This window comes from Hydra vulgaris, chromosome 13 (genome assembly GCF_038396675.1).
Source record: "Hydra vulgaris chromosome 13, alternate assembly HydraT2T_AEP".
Lineage (NCBI taxonomy): Eukaryota > Metazoa > Cnidaria > Hydrozoa > Anthoathecata > Hydridae > Hydra > Hydra vulgaris.
This window is the reverse complement of record NC_088932.1, coordinates 51539079-51565975: the sequence shown is the minus strand read 5'-3', so window position 1 is coordinate 51565975 and position 26897 is coordinate 51539079. Positions and strand designations below refer to the sequence as shown.

Here is a 26897-nt window from a genome sequence, read left to right as displayed (position 1 = left end):
TAAGGAATTAAATATATAAATTTTTTTAAATATAAAATTTATTTTTAGTCATAATAGTTTAAAAAATGCACGATTCATTTTGATGTAAATATTTTATTAATAAGATATTTTGTTTATTGTTAATTCAATAACGTAAAGTTTTAACGACGTTCGTTTAATTTAAGAAAATAAATTATGATCACGAATATGTTATCGGTAACTGATAAACAACAAAAAAAAACTCTTTCTTGTTTAAAAACATTAAAATGAGTTCACATATTAAATAAGAAAAAATTTATTAACAGTTAATAAAATAACCAAAAACCAAAATCATAAGAAAATAAACATAAAAATCATAAACAAACATTATCTTACGTTTCATGAAAAAAATATTTTTTTCAAAATAAAATTTAGGTTATATTTGAAAAAAATAATAAAAATGATTTTTTAAATAAGAACTTAGATTTTATTTGTAACTTTTGTTATAGTGAGAAAAAAAAAAGCTGTATGATTTTTAACGCGTTAATAAAATAACTTTAATTACAATGCGGTACTTGAAAAGACGCGAGTGACGCAATATAACTTCTAACGACGCAAAATATATTTGATGAGTCGAGTAACTTAGAAATGCGTTGCGCGTTTTCTCTACGCAGCGATATCTCGTAACAAGGCCTGATATATATATATATATATATATATATATATATATATATATATATATATTTATATATATATATATATATATATATATATATATATATATATATATATATTTATAAAGATAAAACCTATAAAAAGATAAAAGCGCAAAAAATAGTCCTCTACACTTGCTTGTGATATAGGTATACATGTTACTTCTCTGCACACTTCTTGTATCCTTTTTGGGTATTCTTTAATTCCCTAAAAAGTTTATTTCACTTTTAAATGTCTCGATTCTTCCAATAACCTACAGTCATCCATAAAATTTGTATTAAAAGTATTTTTATCATTAAAATTAATTTTGGTCGCACTTTTCTTTTTTTCTTTTTAACATGCTCTTTTTCAAACTCATCCTCTTCTCCATTGGAATTAGACACACTTAAAACTGAAAGAAGCGATATAGATGGCTCAGCAGTATTTCTTATTTCTTGACTTTTTATTATATTTTTGGCATCTCTTTTATAATTTTTTTCTGCTATTATTTTTAAGCCTATTATTGCTATTATTTTTTTCCAACTTTATTTTATATTTAGTATCAACATAAACTGCAGCTAGAAATATATCATTATCAAAAGTTTTTTCTTCTCATTTCTGCATTGATTTTGAAATGTCTTCTGCAATTAGTTAATTCTCCTATAGGTCAGATTTCCATTTAAACCATTCCTTTAGGAACTCTCTGGGAGTGATGTCAATTCCATGAAATTTAACTGTCACATCAAATGGCTTTTTTAAAAGATTGCTATAATGACTCAACCTATCCCAAGTATCAGGGCGTAGAAGAAATATCTGATTAACTACAGCAAATTGCTCACACAATGGACAAAAAAGTAATAATCATTCAATCATACAGAATTTAGAACCTCAGCGTGTCTCATTATCCAAAATTGGAAAGACTTTGTATTGCTTCCTTGCTAAACATATTGTATGTGAGTTTCTTAGTTTCTTTACAACAAAATGGAATTTTGACAAAAGTTAGGCAATGTATGTTTTTTTTTAAATCATACAAATAGCTAGCTGCAAAGTGTGAATAACACAGTGCATCAGTCTAATGTCAGTAGACAATTGTTGACACCATTCTGGGGGACAAGGCTAGATTTTCTTCCCAAGCTGCTGTACTTTCTTCCTCATTTGTATCCTGTTGTAAAAACTTCTCTTGTTCTTCATTCTGCAAAGCTTCATCTCGAAAATTTTTATCACCTGAATATTAGTTTAAAAGTGTGATTGCTCTAATCATGTTGGCTGTGTTGTCTACACTTGCACATACTATTTGATCTTTGCTGATACCAAATCTATATAAATCTATATAGATATATAAATCTATATTATCTATATATCTTTCACCATTTTTTTTTTGATAGCAGTAGGGTTGTGCTGTCCTTGAGTATCTATCAGCCCCAAAGTTTTAACTTCATTTTTTCCCGCATAATATTATTGAATATTTATTCCGAAATAATTCTTTTAGTGTTGAGTGGCTGCATCTATTTTCACATTAAAAAATTTTATTTGGAACTCATATATATACTTAAATCAAATTTAAAAGTGTTTCAACTAATTAAAAATGTTAAAATGGCGCTCAAGAGACAGGAGGCAAGGGGCATATTACTTTATGTATCTATCTATATATCTATATATATTTTACTAATATGTATCATTTTTACATTTTTTTGAATTAAAAAAAAACATATTTATGTTTAAAATAAAGTTTATTTTTAAAACAGACTTTTTTTTATTCTTAATATGTGAATATCTAAGTTCTAAACATAAAAAAAAATTGATTTTTTTTGGTGCATTTATTTGAAAAAATATCGGCCCTTAAAGGGTTAAGTCTTAATACCAGCAAACATAAACTTGAGAATAAGTAGCCAAAAAACTACTCCTGTAGTTTTATCAAAATAATTTGGAATCAAAATCAACTCATATTTATCAAAGTCTAATGCTTTTTTAAGATTATTTAACCTATAAAACAAGGCTTAAAAAATAATATACTTTTGATAATATCAGTCTAATTCTGACATCCTTTGCTTTCTATCAAAAATACTCAAATTATGGTTTCTTGTTCATCTATAAAATTGTCTAATTTTTGGAATCATTAACAAGTAAACCTAAGTCCTTCCTTCTCTAATTTTTTAAACACTAAAAAAAATTCTTGATATTATATTCAATCTTTTAGTAACTTTAAATTATATCTATAACAAATCATTGCTCAGTAAAATATGGTAATAAATCACAAACCGATGCATAAAATCGTGGAGTAATTTCAATTACTTAATTCTATTTCTTTTTGCCTCTTTGTTAAAAAAATACTATATGTAGAATGGTAGGCTCATTGTACATTATTATTGTTAATGCTATTATTATTATTTTTTATATGTAATACAAATATTTTTATATGTAATACAAAAATTTTACAGCCAGATCAGGTTATCCTGCTACTGGTAACATGTAACCCAGTACAATCTGCTTCATGTCCTGCTGCCTTGTAGGATACGCCTTTTTAGGCAAAGGCTAGGAGATGCCAACTCCGATTTAAAACACCCCCTGCCTTGGGGCTCTTGGTTGAGTAAAGGCTAGAGATGGTGTCTCGATAAAAATACACATCTTGGGCAGATGTTAAATGCACCCAGCTACTGTCTTGTAAAAGGCCTCCTAGGCAAAGACTTAAGAGGTAAACAGAATCTATCTGCCTCGCACCCCTTCTCCATCTATTAGGCTGGCGCAGATGTATTTTTAATACATTGTTTCCAGTTTAGGATGTTGAATGCTGGATCTTCTTGACTCAATGCATGGGTTTTGCTTGTGTCTCTGTTTTTATGACTAGGCAACTCATTCTATTATCTCCTAATGAGGGTACAGCTCTAAAACTCAGTTTAATGGTTCTGAGGCCGGCTGGTAGTCAGGTATCCCGAACTCTGTGGTAGCTCTCAGAGAGGCTGATTCCATCAACAGCTAAAAAATATCAGAGAATTAACAGTGCCATGTTGCGCATGGATGGTGTCCCTGTTTGTACTTTTGGTGTGCATTGCGGAGGCCACATTTGGAGCCCTTTGTTACGGCTTAGGGTTTATTAATAGTAATGAGGCAATTGCTTGGGATATTAGGCAGTGTTCTGAGTACTATCTGTGCTTTGAGTCAAGTTCTTCAATCTAATTTAAAAATGAATAAAGTACCAAAAACTATAAAACACAAAAAACCATCATCATCACCAAGTTCGCTAAACCTATCATTCACTAATATTCGTGGTCTTCGAAGTAACTTTTCTTCTGTTGAGTCATATCTCTTGCAAAGTTCACCAGACCTACTTGCTCTTTGTGAGACTAATTTGAGTTCAGCAGTCTCATCTTGTGATCTTAGTGTTGATGGTTATCTTCCTCTAATTCGTAAAGACTCCAATAGTCACATGCATGGCCTCGGCATTTACATTCGAAAGAATTCACCCATTTGTCGTGAAACTAGGTTTGAATCCACAGACTATTCTTTTATGTGCTTTCGTTTAGCACCACTTCACTCTATTGCTTTTCTCTTTGTTCTATATCGCTCTCCTTCATCTCAAGACTACACACTTTTTGATGTTATTTCTGATCATATTGACCAAGCCCTCTCTCTTTATCCATCAGCTAATATAGTTGTTGTTGGTGACTTTAATGCTCACCACTCTGAATGGCTTGGCTCAAGTGTCAGTGATTCTGCAGGCATTAAAGCCCACAACTTTTGCCTTTCTCAATCCCTAACTCAAAAAGTCAACATTCCAACTCCCTTTCCAGACAACCCGAATCATTTACCTTCTCTACTCGACTTATGTCTTGTTTCTGATCCTAGTCAGTGCTCAGTTTCTCCACATTCACCCTTAGGTGCTTCTGATCACAGTTTGATCTCTCTAAAACTAATATCTCATTCTTCTTCATCACCTGAATCCCCCTATTATCGAACCTCTTACAACTACAGTAAAGCTGACTGGGATTCTTTCCGTGATTTTCTTCGTGATGGCCCTTGGGTAGAAATCTTTTGTCTTCCTGTCGACAAATGTGCTTCTTACATAACTACGTGGATCCAGGCTGGCATGGAATCTTTTATTCCCTCTCGACGATTCCAGGTCAAGCCTCACTCTCCTCCATGGTTTTCATCACACTGTGGTGCTGCGATTACCAATCGAAACCGTTACTTCCATATTTATCAGCAAAACAATTCTCCAGAAAACAGACGTCTGTTTATTACTGCTAGAAACAATTGTAAAAAGGTTTTGTCTAACGCCAAAACCCGCTATTCTCAGGTCATGAAATCTTGTATCTCATCTCAAAAATTAGGCTCTCGTGACTTCTGGAGAATCTTTAATAATATCAATAATAAGGGCAAATCTATAATTCCACCTCTCTTGTATGGTTCAGACTTTGTCACCTCACCTAAAGTCAAAGCCGAATCGTTTGCTAAAAACTTTTCATCAATATCATCTCTTGATTCCACTAGTTGCGTTCTACCTGATATTGCCAACAAACAGGTTGATCCACTGCTTGACATTCATATCACTCCAGCATCCGTATCTAAAGTGATTTCCTGCCTAGACTCTTCTACAGCTTGTGGCCCGGACAACATACCTGTTATTGTCTTGCAGAAGTGTTCTCCGGAGCTGTCATCTATACTCTCAAAACTATTCAACAAGTGCTTATCAGAGTCTTGCTTTCCAGCCTGCTGGAAAGCGGCATCTGTTATCCCTATCTTTAAAAATTCTGGAGAGCGATCTGATTCGTCTAACTACCGTCCCATAAGTCTTCTTCCTATCATAAGCAAGGTTTTTGAATCTTTAATTAACAAACACTTAATTTCTCATCTTGAATCTAATAACTTACTTTCTGACCATCAATATGGATTTCGATCTTCTCGTTCTACAGCTGATTTGCTAACAGTAATAACTGACAGGTTTTATCGTACATTAGATAAAAGTGGAGAGGTTAAGGGCATCGCTCTTGACATTTCAAAAGCTTTTGATAAAGTTTGGGGAGCTGGTCTTCTCCATAAGCTTTCTTCTTATGTTGTATCCGGCAACATCTTTAAGATCATTGAATCCTTCTTTTCCAATCGTAGCATAAAAGTTGTCCTCGAGTTATTCTGTAACTTCAGGGGTTCCTCAAGGTTCTATCCTTGGCCCTATACTCTTTTTAATTTACATTAACGATCTTCCAGATATTCTCACATCTAAGGTGGCATTGTTTGCTGATGATACTACCATTTATTCTTGTCGTGATAAGAAACCAACACTCTCTGATTGCTTGGAGGGGGCATTTGAGCTTGAAAAGGATCTCACTTCTGCTACAGCATGGGGCTCACAGTGGCTGGTGAACTTTAATTCAGATAAAACTCAATTTTTTTCAGCTAATCGTTATCGCAATAACTTAGATCTTCCTATATTTATGAACGGTGATGTACTCGATGAGTCACCTACTCTTCATCTTCTAGGACTAACTCTTACTTCCAATCTTTCTTGGAAACCTTATATCAAATCAGTTGCAAAATTAGCATCTGCTAAGGTTGCATCTCTTTATCGAGCTCATCACTTTCTTACTTCGGATTCTATTCTCTATCTCTATAAATCTCAAATCCGGCCTTGTATGGAATATTGTTGCCATATCTGGGGCGGATCTTCTAATGATGCCCTTTCTCTTTTAGACATGGTACAAAAACGTATTGTAAACATAGTTGGACCTGCTCTTGCAGCCAACCTCCAACCATTATCACATCGTTGTAATGTTGCTTCTCTTTCTCTTTTCTACAAATACTATAATGGGCACTGCTCTAAAGAGCTAGCGTCTCTTGTGCCATCTACTATAACTCATTCTCGTGTTACTCGTCATTCAATTAAGTGTCATCCTTTTTCTGTGACTGTTCCTAAGTGCTACAAAAACTCTTATTTGTCTAGTTTTTTTCCTCGAACATCAGCTCTTTGGAATTCGCTTCCTTCATCTTGCTTTCCTGAATCATATAATTTGCAATCTTTTAAGTCATCCGTCAATGGTTATCTTGCTCTGCAATCTTCATCTTTTCTCTTTCAGTAACTTCCAACTTTAATTAGTGGCTGCTTGCAGCCTTGTTGGAAGCGAAGATGTTTAAAAAAAAAAAAAATATGTAATATTTATATTATTTACATTTATTCACATTTTTATTACTGCCATTATTACTTATAAAATTGTTTAATATTTATCTGTAATATTTATCAATATTATTATTGATTTATTTTATTAATACTATAATCATTATTATTATCATTACTATATCTAGTACTGAAAAATCCTATTAAATGGAACCCTGGATAAGTCAGAAATATTTGCAATTCCCCTTAAACTTCCTCTATCAATTTAATATAAAGTTGGACCATTCGCTTACTCATACTGTTTTTTTGGGTCTTTTCAGGAAAAAACTGTTTTGCAGAGAGAGGATGTGAGTCTCCTTAAATGAGGATTTGAATAAAGCATGTTATATTGCGGCTTTTTGAAATCTGGAACCATTTTAAAAGTCAAAGCTTTGCATTTTGATTTTGCAAAGCTTGCAAAAGAACTTGGTTGTGACAATTTTTAAGCATCAATGGATGGTTAAGGGGAAACAACTTTGCAGACAATATTGTCTGTTCCAACTTGTTCCGGATGATTTTACTTCCAAAGATATGTTAACGACTGATGATGACATTTCAGTTATGGGAAGAATGATGATTGATAAAGAAATTGTTCAAGATGTCATTGAGGTAATTGGAGAAGAATTGCAAAAAGGCAGCAAAATGACTGATGCAACGGCGACAAAGTCAACAACTGAAGAAGTTTGTAAAGCAATTGATAACCTTGCTAATTTTTTAATGTTTATTTAGAGTGGTAAAATTGGAAGAGTCGCTTTGAATGCTGTTTGAAAAAGAAACAAAATGAGTCACTGAAACAAATATCAATTTTGGAATTTTTTCATTTATGGTATATATTATATATATATATATATATATATATATATATATATATATATATATATATATATATATATATATATATATATATATATATATATATATATATATATACATAAAAAAAGTGTGTATATATATATATATATATATATATATATATATATATATATATATATATTTAAACGTATATATTTATTATATATACAAAATTATATATTTCACATAAGATTATATAGTTCTATATAAATGTATATAATATTTATATATTGATCAAAATCTCGAAAGTCAAAAATTTCCAAAAAAGCCAACATAACAAGAGCTTCACTTAATTTGCATATTTTTTAAGTAAAACAATATAGAGTCCAAATTAATAGGATTGTACTGTAGTATTATTGTTACTATTATAAATTTCCTCATTAAATTTACTTTAATATTATATGATTGTTATTATTATTTGATCAGTGTTTACCTTAATTAATACTTGTACTATTTGTAAATAACCATAAAATGTTATAAAATGATCAATTAAGGAATTAGGATGGCTTAAACTAGCTGAAAGAACAATAAGAATTTCTTACCATGTTCATCTTTGTTTTAAAAGCATATTCATTCCAATGATAAATATGAGAAATAAGCACAAAACATGTAGTCAGTGTTAAAAGTAAAACTTCTATGTTTCTTTTGCAACAAAATTGAATAACATTTTTCAATGAATTTTCCATTCTCCTAACCTAAAAATTTGTTAGTAATAATCTATTAAAAGTGTTTATTCACAAATAAAAAATAATCTGCAGGGTTATAAGAGTTTTAAAGAACACATTTTGTGTTCTTTAAACTTATTTGGGTAAAGATGTTATTTAATAACTATAAAATCTTGAACCTTGATTACATTACATTGAACTTAAAATATCAAAAATAAAAAAGTAAGAGCAGAAAAGAATGACTAAAATTCTATTTTAAAACTAAATTTACTTCCTAAGAGTTCTAAAAGCATTAGAGTTGTTTTAATAAAATATAAATGTAATGAATTTTATAATATAAATTTAATAATTAATCATGAGTCACTATTGATTATCATTTATTGTTATTTTTATAAAACTGAGAAGTTTTTTTAAATGTTTTTCTAACTTTACACAGATTTAAAATAATAAGTTTGACAAAGAACCAAACAGCTCTGTGTGTCAAAACTAATTGCCAAAAGTTGTTTAAAGTTTCAAAAATAAAGTTGCTCTACAAATTTAGTTAAATTACATCAAAAAAAGTCTCTATTTTTAGAAAATCAAAATATATTTTATATAATCATAATTAAATAGCCATAATAATAATAATTAGTAAGAAATAGAATAATAAATAATAATTAGCAAGAAAATAACAAATAACACACAATTAGATGATCTAATTTATTTTGTAGACTTTATTAGAGTAACAAAAAGTTTTATACTGTATAACTTTATCAATTACAGATGAATGTATATGAAAATAATTATGCCCACTGTCCTGGAGGTGCAACTTCATTTAAAGGCTCCCACGGTTTGAACTCAATAATTTTCTCAGCTAATGATAGTTCATCTTTTGCTTGAATGATCACTTCCTCTATTTGTCCACAATTTATCTTTTCTTCAATCAAAATTACGTTCTCTTCATTTTGAACCGCCTCTAATCGTTTTCTTGTAATTTCCTCTGTTTGCAGTCTATAAACTGAAGGTGCTGGCATAGACCCAAGTATAGATAATGTCTGTGAATATAAATCAACCAAAGTTTTTCTTGGTGTTTTTGATACACTAATTCCAACCAGTTGAGTTGCAACTTTTTTAATATTAGAAGTCATAGTTAACTATATCATAAACAAATTGACAACAAATTTACAAATAATACTTATGATTTCACTACATTAAATTGTTAATTAGATACTCAATTCATTAATTATCAATTAAAACTATCCTGATTACTATCAGATATTGGTTACCCTAAAAATATTGAAAATATACAAAATTTGTATATTTATAATTTGCATATTTGTGACAATTTATGTTATAGACAAGTGAAACGACAAAAATATTTTCATAAAACTATTTACAGACAAGTAAAATGACAATAATACTTTCATCAACACAAAATTCATTCATTATGAAGACATTAAAACAAAAAGACATAACGTATGTTAAATTATACAACGTAGAATCTTTAGTGCCACTAAAAATAACAAAATTGTTAACAACAAAATGATGCAAGGCTTTAGTCCAACATGGTCCGAAAGTGTCCGAAATTAAAACACGAACAATGCTTTTAAATGCTTATTAAAAATATTTTTAATATCAAATATATATTTAGCATCGAACTAAAATTTATTTGTTTTATATTTGTTCCAGAATATTTATAAATGAAAAGCTTGTATGAACCTAGTATTACAATTCATAAGCATGCGTAAAGTTTTTTTAGAATTGTAACAAAGTAATATCGTGACAAAGTTAATAAAAATTTTTAACAATTTTCGAGGTTAAATTGACGTCACAAATATGTCATATATATTTTTTGTTTAAATCGGACTTTATTTATAGGTGCCTCGTTGAGTTTTTATTTTTTATTGATAAGGTTTAAGTTTTTTTGATAATTTTGTTTATTAGTTACAACTAGTTTACACTCCAAAAATTTTCTACGTGTATTTTTTTTTTTTTTAATCTCTAAACCACTATAAATTTTTCCTAGTTTCGTTACGTCTCAATCGGTTACAATTGGTAGCAAAGTTACATTCTCTTATTTTTAATTAAATAAACTTGATAACGCAGTAAATGTTCTTTTATTATTGCCGTATTGCTAGTTACCATATTTACTTTATTTTTTATTGTAAAATAGTTTCGTCTCAACTGGTTACTTTGTCATGAAAGAAAAAAAAAATTTCAATTCGCAGCGTAACGTCTTTATTAACTGTTTATTTTAACTTTTAAAAGTGTAACCAATTGAGACATAACATAACGTAAAAAAGGCGCAATTAAAATATCCCTTATAACATTTTTAAGTTTTGTTACGTAATGAAACCAGGTTACAATACGTGCAAATTGTTCGTTAATAATACTCGATGAGACGTAACATTTTTACGTAGTGAGACGTAATGTTACGAAACTGTTACGTAACATGTTTACGTAACGAAACGTAACGTCTATACTTTTACGTAATGCGACGTAACATTTTTATGTATGGTATTGTGGTTTATCCTCCGCCAGCTAATTGCTTTGTGGAGGCCACATTACCGAGGCCCGCAAAGACAAGTTCAAATCCCGAAGGAGCGTCATTACCTGCTCTACGGAGTGAGTTTGGCAAGAACGAAGGTATATTAGAGTGTAAGATAGAAGAAGTTGTGTTAGAAAGATAGCATAGAGAAAGCGGACAGGAATTGCACACAATGTTAGAAGGTGCAATAGTAATGTTAGTCGAACCGACAAAGACTTGAAGAGTTCACTTGAAATGAACTCTTCCTCAAGTAACTTTGCCGTCATTTTTACGTATCGTTACGTATCAAATGTCTGTTATTTTTACGTAGCAAAAAGTAAAATTTTAAGCTTACGAGACGTAACATTGTATCGTGCGGTTTCTTCATATTTTATAATTTTTTGTTTTTTATATACATAAATATCTTCAAATATAATAATACATATAAGTATATGTAAATATATATAAGTAAACGTAAATACAAATATATACTTGAAGTAGAATGCAAGCAATAAATGGATATAACAGTAGCAAAACAAAAAAAAATAATCAAACATTACAAATAACAAGTTACAAACATTATAGGTATTTTGGTTTATCCTCCTTCAGCTAATTGCCATTACAGAGGCCACATTACAAAGGCCCGAGAAGAATAGTTCAGCTCATTAAAAAGCATTATAACCCGCTTCGCAGACCAAGAGTAAGTGATTTCAAGTTAAACGAAAGAGTTAAAGTGAGAGTTAGAACAAGTCGAGTTAAAAAGATCCCATGGAGAAAACGGACAGATGTTGCACTAGATGTTAGTTTGAGCAATACTAGTTTCAATGTGCTAAGATAATAGTAGTTTTGAAATCTTGAAACTAACTTGTGGTACAGTGGTTTATCCTCCTCCGGCTAATTGCCATATAGAGGCCACATTACCAAGGACCGCAAAGACAAGTTAGGCTCCAAAAGGAGCGTCATAACCCGCTCTACGGACCAAGAGTAGATGTGATTTTAGAAAGAACGAAGATATGATAGAGTGAAAGATAGAAGTCGATTTAGAAAGATAGCATGAAGACAGCGGGCAGGATTGCACGCGGTGTTAAAAGGTGCAATTAAAATTTGATCGCGAATTAATTTTTAATTAATACGAAACACCTCACTAGATTAATGCTCTAAATGTTATTTGACACTTTATATATATTTTGGCTTGTGGGTTTATTAAAACTTTAAAAGCGCAAAAACAATTTTCGTGACAAAGTCACCAATTGAAACTGAACATTTTTTTTTTTATACAAAAAAAATTTAAAGCGCTTTCAATTTTTTTGAAACCCGGAAGAATTTTTTAACTTACCTGAACTTTATTATATAAGAATTAAATAGCAAATTTATTATTTAATTCTTTAAATAGAAAGTTAAAAAATTCTTTCGGGTAAAAATTTAACTTTTTTATGTTCATACTTATGTAATTTAATGATTTTATAACAAAAAAACGAGCAGATTAAAACCTAGGAATGCAAAGACCATAATAAGCATCACCCGGCTTAATGTCTATTTTTTAAATAGGTATCATATTCCACACCACTTTCAGAAAAAATCTGATCAGTGATCCTAAAACAATGTTTATTAAATCTTAAAAATTTCACTCTAGTTCCTTCGTTCTTCTTATAATCACTTACTCAATGTCAGCGAAGCGGGTTATGATGCTCTCTAATGAGCTGAAGTTGTCTTTGCAGGCCTTAATAATGTGGCCTCTGTATGGCAAATAGCCGGAGGAGCAGAGGCTGCCTTTGGGTAGGGGGGGCGTTCTGGATTTTGCCGGGGCCTAAGGATTTTTAGGGCCTATAAAAATATTATTATTTTTACATGTCTGTCAAATCTTTTTCTTTGGATTTGCGAACTTTGAACATTTGAACAATTTGAATGAGAAAAGCATACCAACCGGAATAAATATACCATAACTATGGATATACTCGTTTTTCCAAATTACTTTGGCTTTTTTACTTTCATTCAGTCAGTTCTGTTTTGTTTCTCCATCCTTGTTGGCGCAATAGTAAATTGCTTGCTACATCAAAACTTATCAGACAGTAATTATGACTGAAAGAAAGTTTGAATCTGGTCATAATAAGAGAAAAAGAAAACTCGAGGAAGAAAAATACCTCGCCACTCAGAAGAATTCAATTTTGCGTCACCTTAAGCCACTGAGTGATGCAAATATTCAAGAGATCGCTACTTCTAAAGTTTCTCATTGTCCTCATCCCAATGATATCCCTCATCTTAAAGATCCACAACCTCAAGATGATCTTGACAATCTTCCTGCGCTTGAAGATGATCCAGATACCCTACCTCATCATTATGGAAAAGACAATCCAGATCCAATACAGCTTGAAGAAGATGATAATGGGATTTATGGCCCTCAATCCGAAGATGATCAAAAGCCCCTATATGTTCCAGAAAATAATCTTGTTGAAGAAAATATTACGTTTCCATCAACATCACAGTAAAAAAGAAATTATTTTTGTATGAAAACAGTACAGTCCCTGTTATCCGTCACTCGGTTATCCGAAAAGAATTTTTTTTTCCCTTTTTTTTTTTATTATTTGTTAATTTACCTTTCCTTTTCATAGTTTCTATTGATATTTTGCATATTTTTGCCTTGTTTTGCGTTATTTAAATAATATAAATACGCACAATCACATTAAAAACTGTAACCAACTAATGCATATAAATTTTTTTTAATTCTCCATATCCTTGTTATCCGACAATTTTTTCTCTTATCCGACACCCCTTGGTCCCGTATTAGACAGATAATCGAGACTCTACTGTATAAATCTTTCTTCTCTTATGAAAGATCCAATTCTAATTTCCTTAATTGTTGCATTTCAGAATTGAGGATCCTGCTCTTTGGCCCAAAATCTTAATGAATTCATTTAGAGAATTTCTGGTTCAACAAGGTCCAATAAAACTGAAGGAGGAAGATTTTCCAAAAGATGACCATCGACGAAAATTCTCTGTGATGTATTATAAAGGGCATTTTCCAAATGGGGAAACCTATAAAAGAAAATGGTTAGTTTATTCGAAGCATTCAAACAGCATATTTTGTTTTCCTTGCAAAATATTTTCTATCGGAAAAAAGAGCACAAAATTAACTGAAAATGGATATTCTGATTGGAAACAAATAACATCAGATCTCAAGGACCATGAGAAGTCCGTAAACCACAAGGAATGCTTTATAAAGTGGATGGATTTGGCTGCAAGAATGAAGAAAAATAAGACTGTCAATGAATGCAACTTAAAAAAAATCAAATTAGAAGTGGAGTATTAGCAAAACATTTTAAAGAAAATAATTTCAGTTATAAAATTTCTTGCCTCTCACAATTTAGCATTCCAAGGACACACTGATAAATTATTTTCTAAAGGCAGTGGAAATTTTTTGGGCTTGATTGAAATGATTTCAGAATTTGATCCAATACTTCAAGAGCTTCTAAGAAAAATTAAAGTACACGAAGTAAGTGATCACTATCTTGGCAAAAACATTCAAAACCAAATTATTCAACTTTTGGGTTCAGAGATAAAGAAATCTATAATTTTAAATTGTCAGAATGCAAAATATTATTCAATAATTATGGATTGCACTACAGACGTAACTCACCAAGAACAACTAGCCCTAGTTCTTAGATTTTACAACTTCAAGTTATTTGCAGTTGAAGAGCATTTTATTGGATTTGTTGATGTAAATAGGACAACCGGTAAAGTTTTAACAGAAACTTTCCTGAAACATTTGACAGAAGTAGGTCTAGATATATTAAATTGTCGAGGTCAATCATATGATAATGAAGCAATCATGAAAGGGATTCATTCTGGAGTGCAAAAAAGAATAAGAGACATTAACCATAGAGCGTTTTTTGTGCCATGTAGTGCCCACAGTTTGAAGTTGATGGTATGCGACGCTGCAAAATCTTCTTTAAAAGCAGTGTCATTTTTTGGTTTGGTACAAGAAGTTTATAACTTTTTCTCACGTTCTAATATCAGATGGGCCATTTTAATGAAATCAATGCAAATTTTGACTTTGAAGCCACTGTCTGATACTCGATGGGAGTCTTGAGTGGAAAGCTTAAAGACATTCAAATATGAATATTCGAAAGCTTATGATGCTCTAGTTGAAATTGCTAACAGTTCAGAGTATGATACATCTACCAAATTTCAGGCAAATAATCTTGCCAAGCAAATGTCCAAATTTACATTCATTTTATTACATATTAAAAACATTTAATATGTAGTTTTTAAAAGTATTTTTTAAAAGTAGTTTTTAAAAGTTTTTTAAAAGTATTTTTAAAAGTACTTTTTTTCTGAGTTTTATACTTTAAAATGTTAACTTACAAAAACTTTTGTATTAATTAAAACTTGGTAATTGAATAAAAAATCATTGGATTTTTGATAAACATGCTCTTGTTACCTTCTATTTAGTCCAAGGCTCTAACTACGATGTAACAACTGCTTAACATTTAAATAGCATTTATGTTATCCGGTTATCAGCAAAGCATATATGTCGAACACGAGGTTTTTATTATTCATTTTTCTTGTTGAAATTTTTATTGAAAAAAAATTAAACTCCAACAAGGTTGCAAGCAAACACTAATTACGTTTGGAGCAGCAAATTAATTAAAAATTATGACAACAATTTTCAATACCAGGTCAAATATAATATTTATAGAGGTAGAGAAAAAAATCAGTAGAAGTAAATGGTTAACAAAAGTTAGATTTTATCTAATGTACGACAGAACCTATTTTTGCTATAACGGTTAACAAGTCAACAATAGAACGATATGATCAAAAAGTGTATAGATCAGGGGGCGGATCCAGCATTTTATGGTCTTTGAGATAGCTATCCTCCGGACGCGGAGCAAACTCTAAATAATTATATGTTTTAACTTATGCCATATAAGGGTGCTTTGCAAAAAACTGCCTCTCAGTTTGAGCTGACTTGATTCATTGAAGTGAGAGGAAGATGTGGCCATTCATTGAAGTGAGAGGAAGATGTGGCCATTTGGTTCAATATATGAAGTAGAGAAAAATTTTGTTTGCATTTATTAAGTTTATGATATAAACAGTTATTTTCGGCTAAATAAATCTATTTATTTTTGAATTTTAGTAAAAGTGAGAAAAAGAAGACTGGTGAAACTGGCCCAAATAAACTCTAATATCCTAATAAGAGACAACATTTTATAAATATTGGCTCAAAATTATTTAATTCTTTTTTAAAATTTTATAGATATAATATAATTTTAGAATTTAAATTATTAAAGTTTTAAAAAAAATTAAAGGTTTTTAGAACATTTTTAGGACACAACTATTGATACAAAACAAACCTAACTTTTTTTCTTGCTCTTTATATATAGGATTTTACAATACCCGTATTATTATATACCAAATTACCAAACGAGTCACTGAAGTTCATACTTGAAGCAAGGTCTTCTGATATTATCAGATAACTTGAAGTACTAGAAAGGCCAAAAAATAACAAAAGTATTGTGACATTAAAATAAAAATTTACAAAAATATATTGTCAGTGTTACATATTGATACACCGATTTTATTAGACGCAATTTTAAGGACTATTTTGTGTGAGCATTTCTATGTTTTTGAATGTTACTATTATTTCACAAGGTAATACTTTTTTTTTTAATTTGAGTTCTACATTTACTTTATTATTAAAAAAGATTTTCTTTGTTGATACTTTTTCATTACCTATGTTTTTATTCTTTGATAAGTTAAATATTTATAAAAAGAATCGAGTCACAATTTTAATTTCTCCTACAAAACCTCTCGTAGATGCTTTGGAACCATTTTCGTCATTATAATTTTACATTTCATTGTGAACCTAAATATCATTTTGTAGAAAAGCAATGTTGTGAAGCAAAGCGAGATACAATAACGTCTATAAAATTTTTTGGTTTTATTTGTAAAGGGATGTTGCAAACATTCCAAAACAACATTCCACTGTCACACCTATACTGATATTATGGGGCGTTGTCCCCTATAAAATGGATATGCTAATGAGCTTCAAAAACCTGTTTGATGGCTGAATTGGTAAAAACTTGTGATCCTTGAACACATCTAATCCATTAAATACAACCAATCAAAACTTCTTTTGAAGGACCTTAATTACATAGTAGTTCAAAGAAAAATATCCTTTTTTGTTTTGATTCAGCTTTACATTTTCTCCCTCAGATATTTTTATAGGATATGCTCCATTTTTTTTTATATATATATACAAGCAATAGCTGATATACAAAATGTTATTAAAAAACTTACTTAAGTATATGTGTGTATATACTTATAATTTTATTAATAACATTTTGTATATCAGCTATTGCTTCTTTTTATGAAATTGAATTTTTTTTATATATATATGTGCAAGCAGTATTTTCCAATTTGAAAATACTGCTTGTATTTTCAAATTGGAAAATACTGCTTGCACATATATATATATAAAAAAAAGTTCAATTTCATAAAAAGAAGCAATTGCTGATATACAAAATGTTATTAATAAAATTATAAGTATATACACACATATACTTATGTAATTTTATTAATAACATCTTGTGATAATGATAGCGATTATGATAGTGATAGCGATTGTGATAGTGATAGCGGTTGTGATGGTGATAGCGATTGGTTTTTTTATTTCATGTTTGCTTTAAAGACTGGTTTTACCGAACTTAAAAAAAAGACTTGAAATCTGATTTTTCAAGAACGAATATATTTCGAGTTTGTTTCTTGCATTACACTTTAGTCAGACTTCAGATATGAAGTTTAACTTAAAATTTCAAGTTCGCATCTTGCATTCAGAAAAGGTTTTTGCTTTTTCAAGTTTGCTTTTCAAGTCTAACTTGAAAACGGCTGGTTTTCAAGTATAGCTTGAGTTCAAGTTCGCTCATTGCATTTGTTCGAGTCAAATTTCATCTTAAAGTATGACTTCAAATTTCAAGTTCGTTTCTTGCATTCCACCCTTAAAGTTAGTGCCCATTCGAGCGTGTCTGACATGGAACGCTTGACAGCCATTGCAACCGAGATAATGACAAGAAAAAGTGGCAGCACTTTTTGTTATAAGAAAATATGAACGAAAGTGTATGCAAATATCTAACTTACGTAAACTTCAAATTATGCAATGTTAAAACATACTAAAACATGTATCAAGTTTTACATTTTTACTTTCACTTGAAAACTACATTGCGGTAATATCTTCTTAACTTTGATCTATAACATTTATTTCCGTCAAAAAATTATTACACATTTTTAAAATTTAAAAAGTCAATGTGCCAGCGTGGCCGAAAAACATCAAAAAATGGGGGAAATTTGTTGCGCATGTGTCATGATTGATATACTTTTGTTATTAATGTGCTTACGTAATTAGTTCTAATAAGCGGCGGATAGTCGGAAAAAATTATGGTTTGAAACTAAATAAAGAAAAAATTTAACAAGATAGTCCTGCTGCTCCAAAAGGTGCTGGTGTGGAGGCAAAAAAAAAAGAAAAAAAAAAAAGAAGAAAAGTGAAGAAAAATCACTTATATAACGTTTATTCGTTTGTATTTAAAAAAAAATTGTATTTAAAAAAAATTGACAAGATGGAAAAAACACGAAACTTATTGTCTCATCCAAGTGAAAAATTTAAAACTTCTATTTTAGATTTGCCTCTCTTGATAATTTCTGATTGCTATAATTACGTCGTTATCTTCATAGACCGTTAAAAATGATAGATGCGGCTTTTTCGTAAATCGTTGTTGAAGCAACTATTTTTTGCGTATGTGACGTCACTTTGTGGCAAAAAACTAGAAATACAAACTAGTAATTTTATTTAAATTTTTCAGGAAAATTTCTTCCATTAAAAATATGGAATATATTTTATGGGATATATTGTAATAAAGACAAAAAGTATTTATTTATTACTATTGTAATTAAGTGTTTAACCGACATTTCTTTTAGTACGTAAATTTATAATAAGTTATAGAACATCAAAAACAAAAACTAATACAAATAATTACCATTATGATTTCAAAGTCCACCGTAAAGAAGTAATAACAAACATACAAATAAAACTCGACTCAAATATCTGATGATATATCAATGTTGATTTTTCGTGTCCAGTTAAGAACACTTTTATCGACACGTCTGGTGTTGTTAATAGAGGGGGGTCGTCGTCAATTGTCGGTGGTGAAGAGTAAGTGAGAGGGGAAAAGAAAATTATTGTCAGGAATTTTAATTTGTTTAATGAAGCGTGATGCGCACGCAGATATAATATAGGTTCAGGTGTAAAAAATTTATTCATATAAAAATTTACAATTGAGTTCAAAAGGTGGCGCGTTGCATATCCACATTTTTTAATGCAGAAATAGCGCTTGTTTACTAAATGCGAATGTTTTAATGCTTCTTTTTGAAATTGAAAAAAGTAGGGATACATCGCTATAAAAAAAGAAAAATAGGTTAAATAAAAAAAATTTATTTAAAAAAATAAAAAAAAGAAATAAATGTACCTTTCATTTGGTTTCGTATTTTTTTGTTGATTTTTCTTTTGCCTTCCCAACTTGTTTTATTCATTTTTTTTTTTTTTTACTAGCTATAAATATAAAATAATATCATTTTTATGAACAAAATTTTCAGAGGTAATAAAATGATATTGCTCTGTAGCCCAATTTACATAATCTTTTAATAAAATATAAAATTGATCATATTGAGTATTATTTAAATAAGAATGAAAATAATGAGATAAAAATATTTCACTGCTTATATATAAAAAATAAGCTTGTTCGTAAAAAAAATGTAAATGTTTTTTATATAAAAAATAAAGTCCATATTGTGTTTGTAAGTAAAAGGTTTGATCCCGAATAATATATTTGCTGTCATAATATTCAAAAGGGATCGCTTTTGCCAGTTTCATTTGAAATAATTTCATTTCTATCTTCATTCTGCTGAATGCCATTTTTCTTTTACATAGTTCTTTCAAGGTTGGAACTTTTTCATATTTGAAGCTTAATCTCGTGTGTGGACAAAACCATACCCATTTATGATAACGTAAATCATATTCTTTGAAACTTTTTCTTTGTATTTTGATTTCCATTTTTTTTATTAGTTATCTAAAAAAAAATATTAAAAAAATTGATTTACAATATTAACATGAATAAAACAAGGTTCTGTAATATAAAAATATTGTTGAATTGCCTAGTATATATAAGACATTATTAAATGATATAGTTTTTTTATTAAATTTGTTTCTAGTTGTTTACGTGGGTTAGCTAAATATGATATTTCTGTAAAAAGCAAATGAAATAGACGGTGTAAATAACGTCTTTGAAGATGAAAAAATAATAAATGTTTCTTTTTTTCGACATTCCATTCGTAAAAGATGTGTTTTCGATAACCATCAAATAATTTTCTAATTTCATCTTTATTTTTCCATTTTGAGGGTAGTTTGGTTTTATCAAATAAAGAAAAGATTTTATTTTGTAATTGTTCAAATTCGATAAGGATTCGTTGATGTGTGAAGGTTCTTTTACATAAATCTTTCAAGGTTAATTGAGATTGGTTTTTGTTGCTAAATTTGTTCGAGTTATCCAATGTACTATCATCGTAATCAAAAAGATAATAAGAAAAATGTCGTTCGCGAGGTTCAAACCAATTTAGTGTTTCGTGTTCAAAATTTTCAATGCGCGAATGAATGTTATTTAAATAACTCCAACATTCTTTAGTTTTTTTGTCCAATTTTTTGACTTTTTTTTCTCGTTCCATTTGTTTTCTACGTTTATGCAGAAAGTAGTGCAATGAAGTAAATTCTTTTTCAAGTATGTAATCAATATTGCCCCAGTTGCTGCCCATTATTTTAATTAGTTAACTAAAAATATTATAAAAATATAAAAAAATACAGTAAAAAAAAATTATGTTTGGGAAACAAGTCATAGTTTTACTATACAAGTAAAAAAACTATGATTTGTTTCCCAAAAAAAAGTTTTTAGTAGAAATCAGGTTCTTGAGCACATTCAGGTGCTTCAGGTGGTTCAGGTAAAGGGTTATAAAAATTTAAAAGTTCTTCTTGCATGGCTTCAATGACAGCACTTGGATAAAATGTGTTTGGTGGATAATAAACAGGTGGTAGATTTTTAATCATGCTTTTTTCGTATGTTGGCAAACGTGGTATTTTATTTTTATATTTATTAACAATGTCTAAACGATGAATAGCTTTACACATTACAAGTAAAAATTCCAATTTACTTTCCATAGTTTCATAAATATGACCTTGTTCATCTTCTATAATGTTGTCTTTGAAGTACTCTATGATATCCATTGCAGTTTTTAAATTTTCTTTGATTCCTTTTGGTATTCTGAGCATGAATCTGATACTTTTCACATTGGCAATAGTTAGTTTAAGACTGATTTGTCTGAATATTTCTACTGAATTCATTTTTTTTATTAGTTAATTTAAAAAAATAATGTATAAAAAATAGAGATAAAAAATAAGATTACATGCAAAAAAATTAGAAAAAATCATTTTTTACATAAATATATTATTGAATAGTAATCGTGATAAATAAATTATTATTAATAATAAATTGTTTTAGTTCTTCGTGCGAAATGAAATTGGGGAAACCAACAGCTACATTATATTCTTCAGTAGGTTTATTAAAAGAACTCGCTTTTAAACTTTGAATATAATTTTTGGGGGTGATAGTATGAGCAAAAAATTTATCATTATTTTTTAGAGTAAAAGTTATTTTTTTGGCAAAGGGCCATTTTAAAACATCATCGAGCTCGTTTCGAATGAGTTGGAAGAAAATGGCTACATTGTTTACATTTGTGCTTCGAGTATTTTATACGATAATAATACCCTTCAGGTGAGTAAACAGCTTGCGAATAATAAGCTTCATCTGATAGCAGTCTTAGATTCATTTGATCAAGTATGATGATATGTTTGTCTTTAAAGAGGTGTTGCTTTACTTGTGGTTGTTAAATTGATTTTTTTAATGTTAAGAATTCTATGCTGTTTTCTTCTACGATTTGATTGAGTTTTATGATTTCTTGTTTGAGATTTTGTACATCTTCTTGATTTGTTAACATGGTCATGTTGTCAAAGGTGAGTTTTTTTAATTCTAGCATTTCTTCATTCATTTTATCATTCATTTGAACTAGTTTGGCATTCTCTTGTTTTCAATTTTTAATTTTTTGATCGTTTTGTCTTACCTTGAGTAAAATATCTTTATAATCAACAATTTGTTTGGCAATAATTTCTTGAAGATTTTTGACACTGTTCATGTTGTAGTTGAATGAGAGATTTAAATAGTTTAAGTTTGCTTTTCCATCTTGAATAATTTGCTCAATATGTAGATTTTGTTGATTTTTATAGTGATGAAAACAAATAACAGTGTTCATAGTAGTTGTCATCAACAACAGTATTACAGAAAAAACATATTTTTGATTCATTTTTGAGAACTTTGTAATCACACTCGTGATTTAATAAATCTCTTACTTTTTTTTGTGCATGTAAAACAGTCATGAAAGTTGATTTGATCAAATTTGTCTTTGTCGCATTTGACTTAATGATCCATGAGTTGTTCTACAGCAAATTTTTCATCACAAAACCAACATGGAAATTTGTCCATTTTTATTAGTTGCTCAAAAAAAAAAAATATATATATATATAAAAATCATAATAATAAAAAATACACCAGTTTTTAAAAAAAAATAGAATGATTAAATATATAGAATTAATAAACATGGCAAGTAAATTAAATATGAGAAAAAAATTGTCTAATTCAATGTCTAATAGTACGTGCTCGTTTAAATTATCATGGTGTTCATTAAGAAATGAGATATTTTCTACTTCTTCATTTTCTACTTCTTCAACAACATCACCAAAACCAGGATACATGTCACTGTAATCATTATTATTATTATTCATTATTTTTAGTTATCTAAAAAAAAAAATATATATATATATTTACAAAAAAAATAATTACAAATTTATTTCTGGCAAATCATCCATTTTATTTATAACATCAATGATATATTGTTCTATGTCTATTTCATCTAAAATTTTGTGAATTTCTTTTTCTATTTGATCTACTTCTTTTTCTACTTCTTCTTCTATCATTTGCTTTTTCAGTTCTTCAATATAATCCATTTCTTCCATTTCTTTTATGTCTTCTTGTAGTAATTGTTATAAATAAACTTCATATTCTTCTTCTGTCATTTCCTGCATGTCCATTATTTCTTCTATTTCTTTTTCTTCTTCTTCAGACAACAATAAGTCGTGATAACAAATAGAGCACTCGTTAATATATTCACCATAACTAAAATTAAAAAAAAAAAAAATGTATAAAAAAAATATAAAAAAAAAAATAAAAAAATCACAAGTTTATATTCTTACCATCCGCATTTTTTGATGCATTGATTAATTTTTTTTTAATATATTAGTTAGCTAAAAAAAGTACAAGAAAAAAAAAATGAATTTACAAGAAAAAAAATTATTGCAATATAAAGTTTTGTAATAGGGTCATGGTTTCATTTATATTATTTAAAAGTTCTTGATTTGTTTCTTTGACTGTTGAAAGATTTAATGACCAACACCATAATGTATCAAATAAAATACGTGCAGCTTCGATTTCTGAACCTTGTTTTTGATATAATAAAGTTAAGACTCTGTGCATTTTTTCATTCGTGTCTCGATAGTCTTGTTGTATACATTCAATATCTCTTTTTTTGTAACCAAGGTATTGAGCTAAAGTTTCCCATCGTGATTGCAAACGTGCTGCTGTTTTCAATTTAATTTGTAAAAAATTCATTATTTTAATTTTTGCTAAAAAAAATATAATATTTATTACAAATAATTAATTATAAATAATTTACATTGAGATAAACTGAATAAAAGTTTTTTATCATCAATTTCTTTTTCCCATATTGCTAAAATAAAGTAGCTTTATGGCTCTTATATTGTTGGTGTTGTGTTGTAAAATAGAGTCAAAATTTTTTTTATTTTATCCGACTTTTTTACGTAATTAGTATCTATTTTTTTAATATGATTTCTTTCAAACTTTATGTAAATTGCTAGTTGTTTCCATTTGTGTTGTAGTTGATTGGTTGTATTTATTATTATTTGATTGGTTGTATTTATTATTATTTGATTAATCTTTTTTTTTCTATTGTATTAAAAAAAAGTTAACATAAAAATTCAACTAAACAAAAAAAATATAAACAAAATTAATATAAACACAAAAAAAAAAGACTATAAAAAATATATTTCCTAGAAAAATAATATACATAAATTTTATAAAATTTGACTTTCAGGATCCAGACTTTCTAAAAAAAAAGTGAGAGGAAATTTAAAAAAAAATATTTATATCATTTTATTAATAAAAGCAATAAAGTTAAACTTACGAGAAGGCGAGTTGGCAATCTTTTGCCTTTTTCTGAGTGTTTTAATCAAACTATTTACCACTATTTATCTAATAAGAAAAAAAATTATTGTCATAAAGTTATTGATAACATTAAATTTTCAAAAAAAAAAAAAAGAAAAAAATTACCCAACGCAGCATTTTATGGTTTGACATGAGCGATTGGTATCTTCTTGTCATTTTTTATAATAAATAATTTGGGAAATACAGGACTGTCGTCTTTTTCTAATGGGTAGTTCATTTTATTAATTTTAATATATTCCATTTTTTTACTAAAAAAAATATTAGTTGATTTATATAAAAAACACCATGTTGCTTTTTGTAGTAAATAAAATACATATAAATAAGAAATACCATTTTTTTATAAAATGCCTAAAATAAGGTATACTCCCAGATCCTTAAACACGCTAAAAATGGCGCGTACAAAAACAACAGTTCCTAGAACAAAAAAAGCAGTTAAAACACAAACGACTACAAAACAAAGTTCAACATCGACACAGACTGACAGTCAGTATTTACCAAGCAATTGTAAAAGAATATTATATATTATAATATATTATAATAAGAACAAATAACAGATATAAAGACAATAAAACAAACCGTAAACTTGGAAGAGTTGGTAAAAGAATAAAACGCTGTGCAATTATCTTTTATCTCAAAATCAGCACGGGTTTGTTCAAAAAAAATCATGCATTACCAATTTATTGGAAACTGTCGATCAGATCTCACACTCAATGGCAAGAGGCTATAGTGTAGATGCTTTATACCTAGGTTATGAAAAGTGTTTGACACACCTGCTCATGATCTTATGCTCCACAAACTTTCTAGTTATGGTATCTCTAATATGCTTCTTAATTAGAAAAATTCTTTTCTTTCTAAAAGAACACAACGAGTTGTCATGGGTTCCACCATTTCAGATTCGTTACCAGTCACCAGTGGTAACCCTCAAGGATCTGTTCTAGGACCTCTTCTATTCATCTTGTACATTAATGCCATAACAGACCTAGTTAGCATTCCAATGAAGCTATACGCTGATGACAGTAAAGTTGTTTCCACAAATTCTACACCTGAGAGCCCAGCTCTGCTCCAGATGGATATAAATTACATTGTGTCTTGGACTCTAACCTGGCAGCTTCTTGATTCCACGTACAGTGAAAGAGATCTTGGGCTTTGCTTTTCACGCAGCCTCAAATGGGATACATATCATCAAAAATATTTGAAAACCCTATCTTTAAGAAATACAAAAAAGCATCAACCGAGCTGGCAAAAGACATTAACACAGCAACTGGGAAAAATATCAGCTATACTTTTATTTGATGGCATCTACTATATATATATATATATATATATATATATATATATATATATATATATATATATATATATATATATATATATATATATATATATACATGATACGTGTCATAATATATATATATATATATATATATATATATATATATATATATATATATATATATATATATATATATATTATGTGTGTGTATTCAGTTATAAAAAAAGCTAGTATATTCAGTGATGGTATTAAAGAGAGAAAATGAATCTAATTAAACCCAGTTTGAAATTCGATACAAATATAAAAAAGACTATCTGTTACAGATTACTGTTTGCTGAAATGGATTCGAGTACAGATTGCAAAATCTAGATTCAAATCAAGACAAAATATTTGGTTACTTTAACAGGATATAGATTTGTCTCTACCCACATGTTTGAGATACTTATAACTTGAAAAATGCAAGTTTTTTAAGTGTACTTTTATCATGAGTCTCAATGTTCATGTTTAAAAGTCATACATCTAGTAGTATTTTAATAGAAAACAAAGAAAATTGACATTAGATGTTTGGAATAATTAAAAAAAAATTAGATAGATAAGTATACAGTAAGTGCACATTATTATATCTAGCTAAATAAAGTTAAGTAAGAAAAGTTATGCCAGATAGCAAGGATGGTTGAACATTTTTGATTGATTTGTTCTTTCAATGATAACATCAATGCATTAGAAATTGGAATAATAGAACTGTGCTATATTTAACAAATTTTGATTTTATTTATCGCTTCATTTCTATTCCTACTATGACTATTAGTAATAGGTATCACTTATTATTGTTAATGTTAAGAAACTTGATGTAATCAATAAAATATTAAAATTAAAATCATCCAAAAAAAAAAAAAATTTATGTATAATAGTATGTAATTTAATTTTAATCTGATCCATGGGTAATTCCATGTCAAATGAGCCAGACATTTTAAAAAGTATCACCCTATCTCTCAGATTTTGCTGATTTTTATACTGTTGAGAGTATTTAGCAAAATAAGAATTCCTTGAAAATTCTAGCCTTTTGTTCCAAGAAGATTCAGCAATATAACCGCTTTACTTTTACTATATATTGACCAAGCCCCTTTTGTCCCCTCAGAATTGCAACGTTTATTTAGAAGTTTCAAGCTACATAACCTTAAAATATTTGATCTTTTTAGTTAAAAGTTTGTACATAGCTATTTTCAGGGATGAAGAATCCAATTGAATGATTGGAAATGTAAAAAATATTATTAAGTACCTGTATTTATCAACTTAAATAAATTAAGTCAATTTTTATATACCTGATTTTGATGCTCAAGAAACCCATGTGGCCTTG

General features: G+C 28.8%; 1 protein-coding gene and 1 long non-coding RNA gene across 3 annotated transcripts in view; both read right to left on the bottom strand.

Annotated features, from left to right (window-relative positions):
* The window catches only part of LOC100215451 (3-hydroxy-3-methylglutaryl-coenzyme A reductase), a 44627-nt gene extending 35206 nt beyond the window's left edge, over nt 1-9421 (bottom strand). The window contains exon 1 of the mRNA XM_065816669.1: nt 8191-9421. Coding sequence (XP_065672741.1) covers nt 8191-8334 — 144 coding nt within the window. The 5' untranslated portion in view covers nt 8335-9421. The remainder of the gene's footprint in view (nt 1-8190) is intronic.
* Nucleotides 9422-18084: 8663 nt separating this feature from the next.
* Nucleotides 18085-25243, bottom strand: LOC136090300 (uncharacterized). 2 transcript variants are annotated; one of them, XR_010643321.1, is made up of 7 exons: nt 24373-25243; nt 24227-24294; nt 23220-24148; nt 22320-23142; nt 19336-19935; nt 18847-19264; nt 18085-18633 (listed from the first exon to the last, which is right to left on the bottom strand). It is a non-coding gene; the product is annotated as an uncharacterized LOC136090300 (long non-coding RNA). The 2 variants fall into 2 exon arrangements; XR_010643322.1 differs by lacking the exon at nt 18847-19264.
* Nucleotides 25244-26897: the final 1654 nt, after the last annotated feature.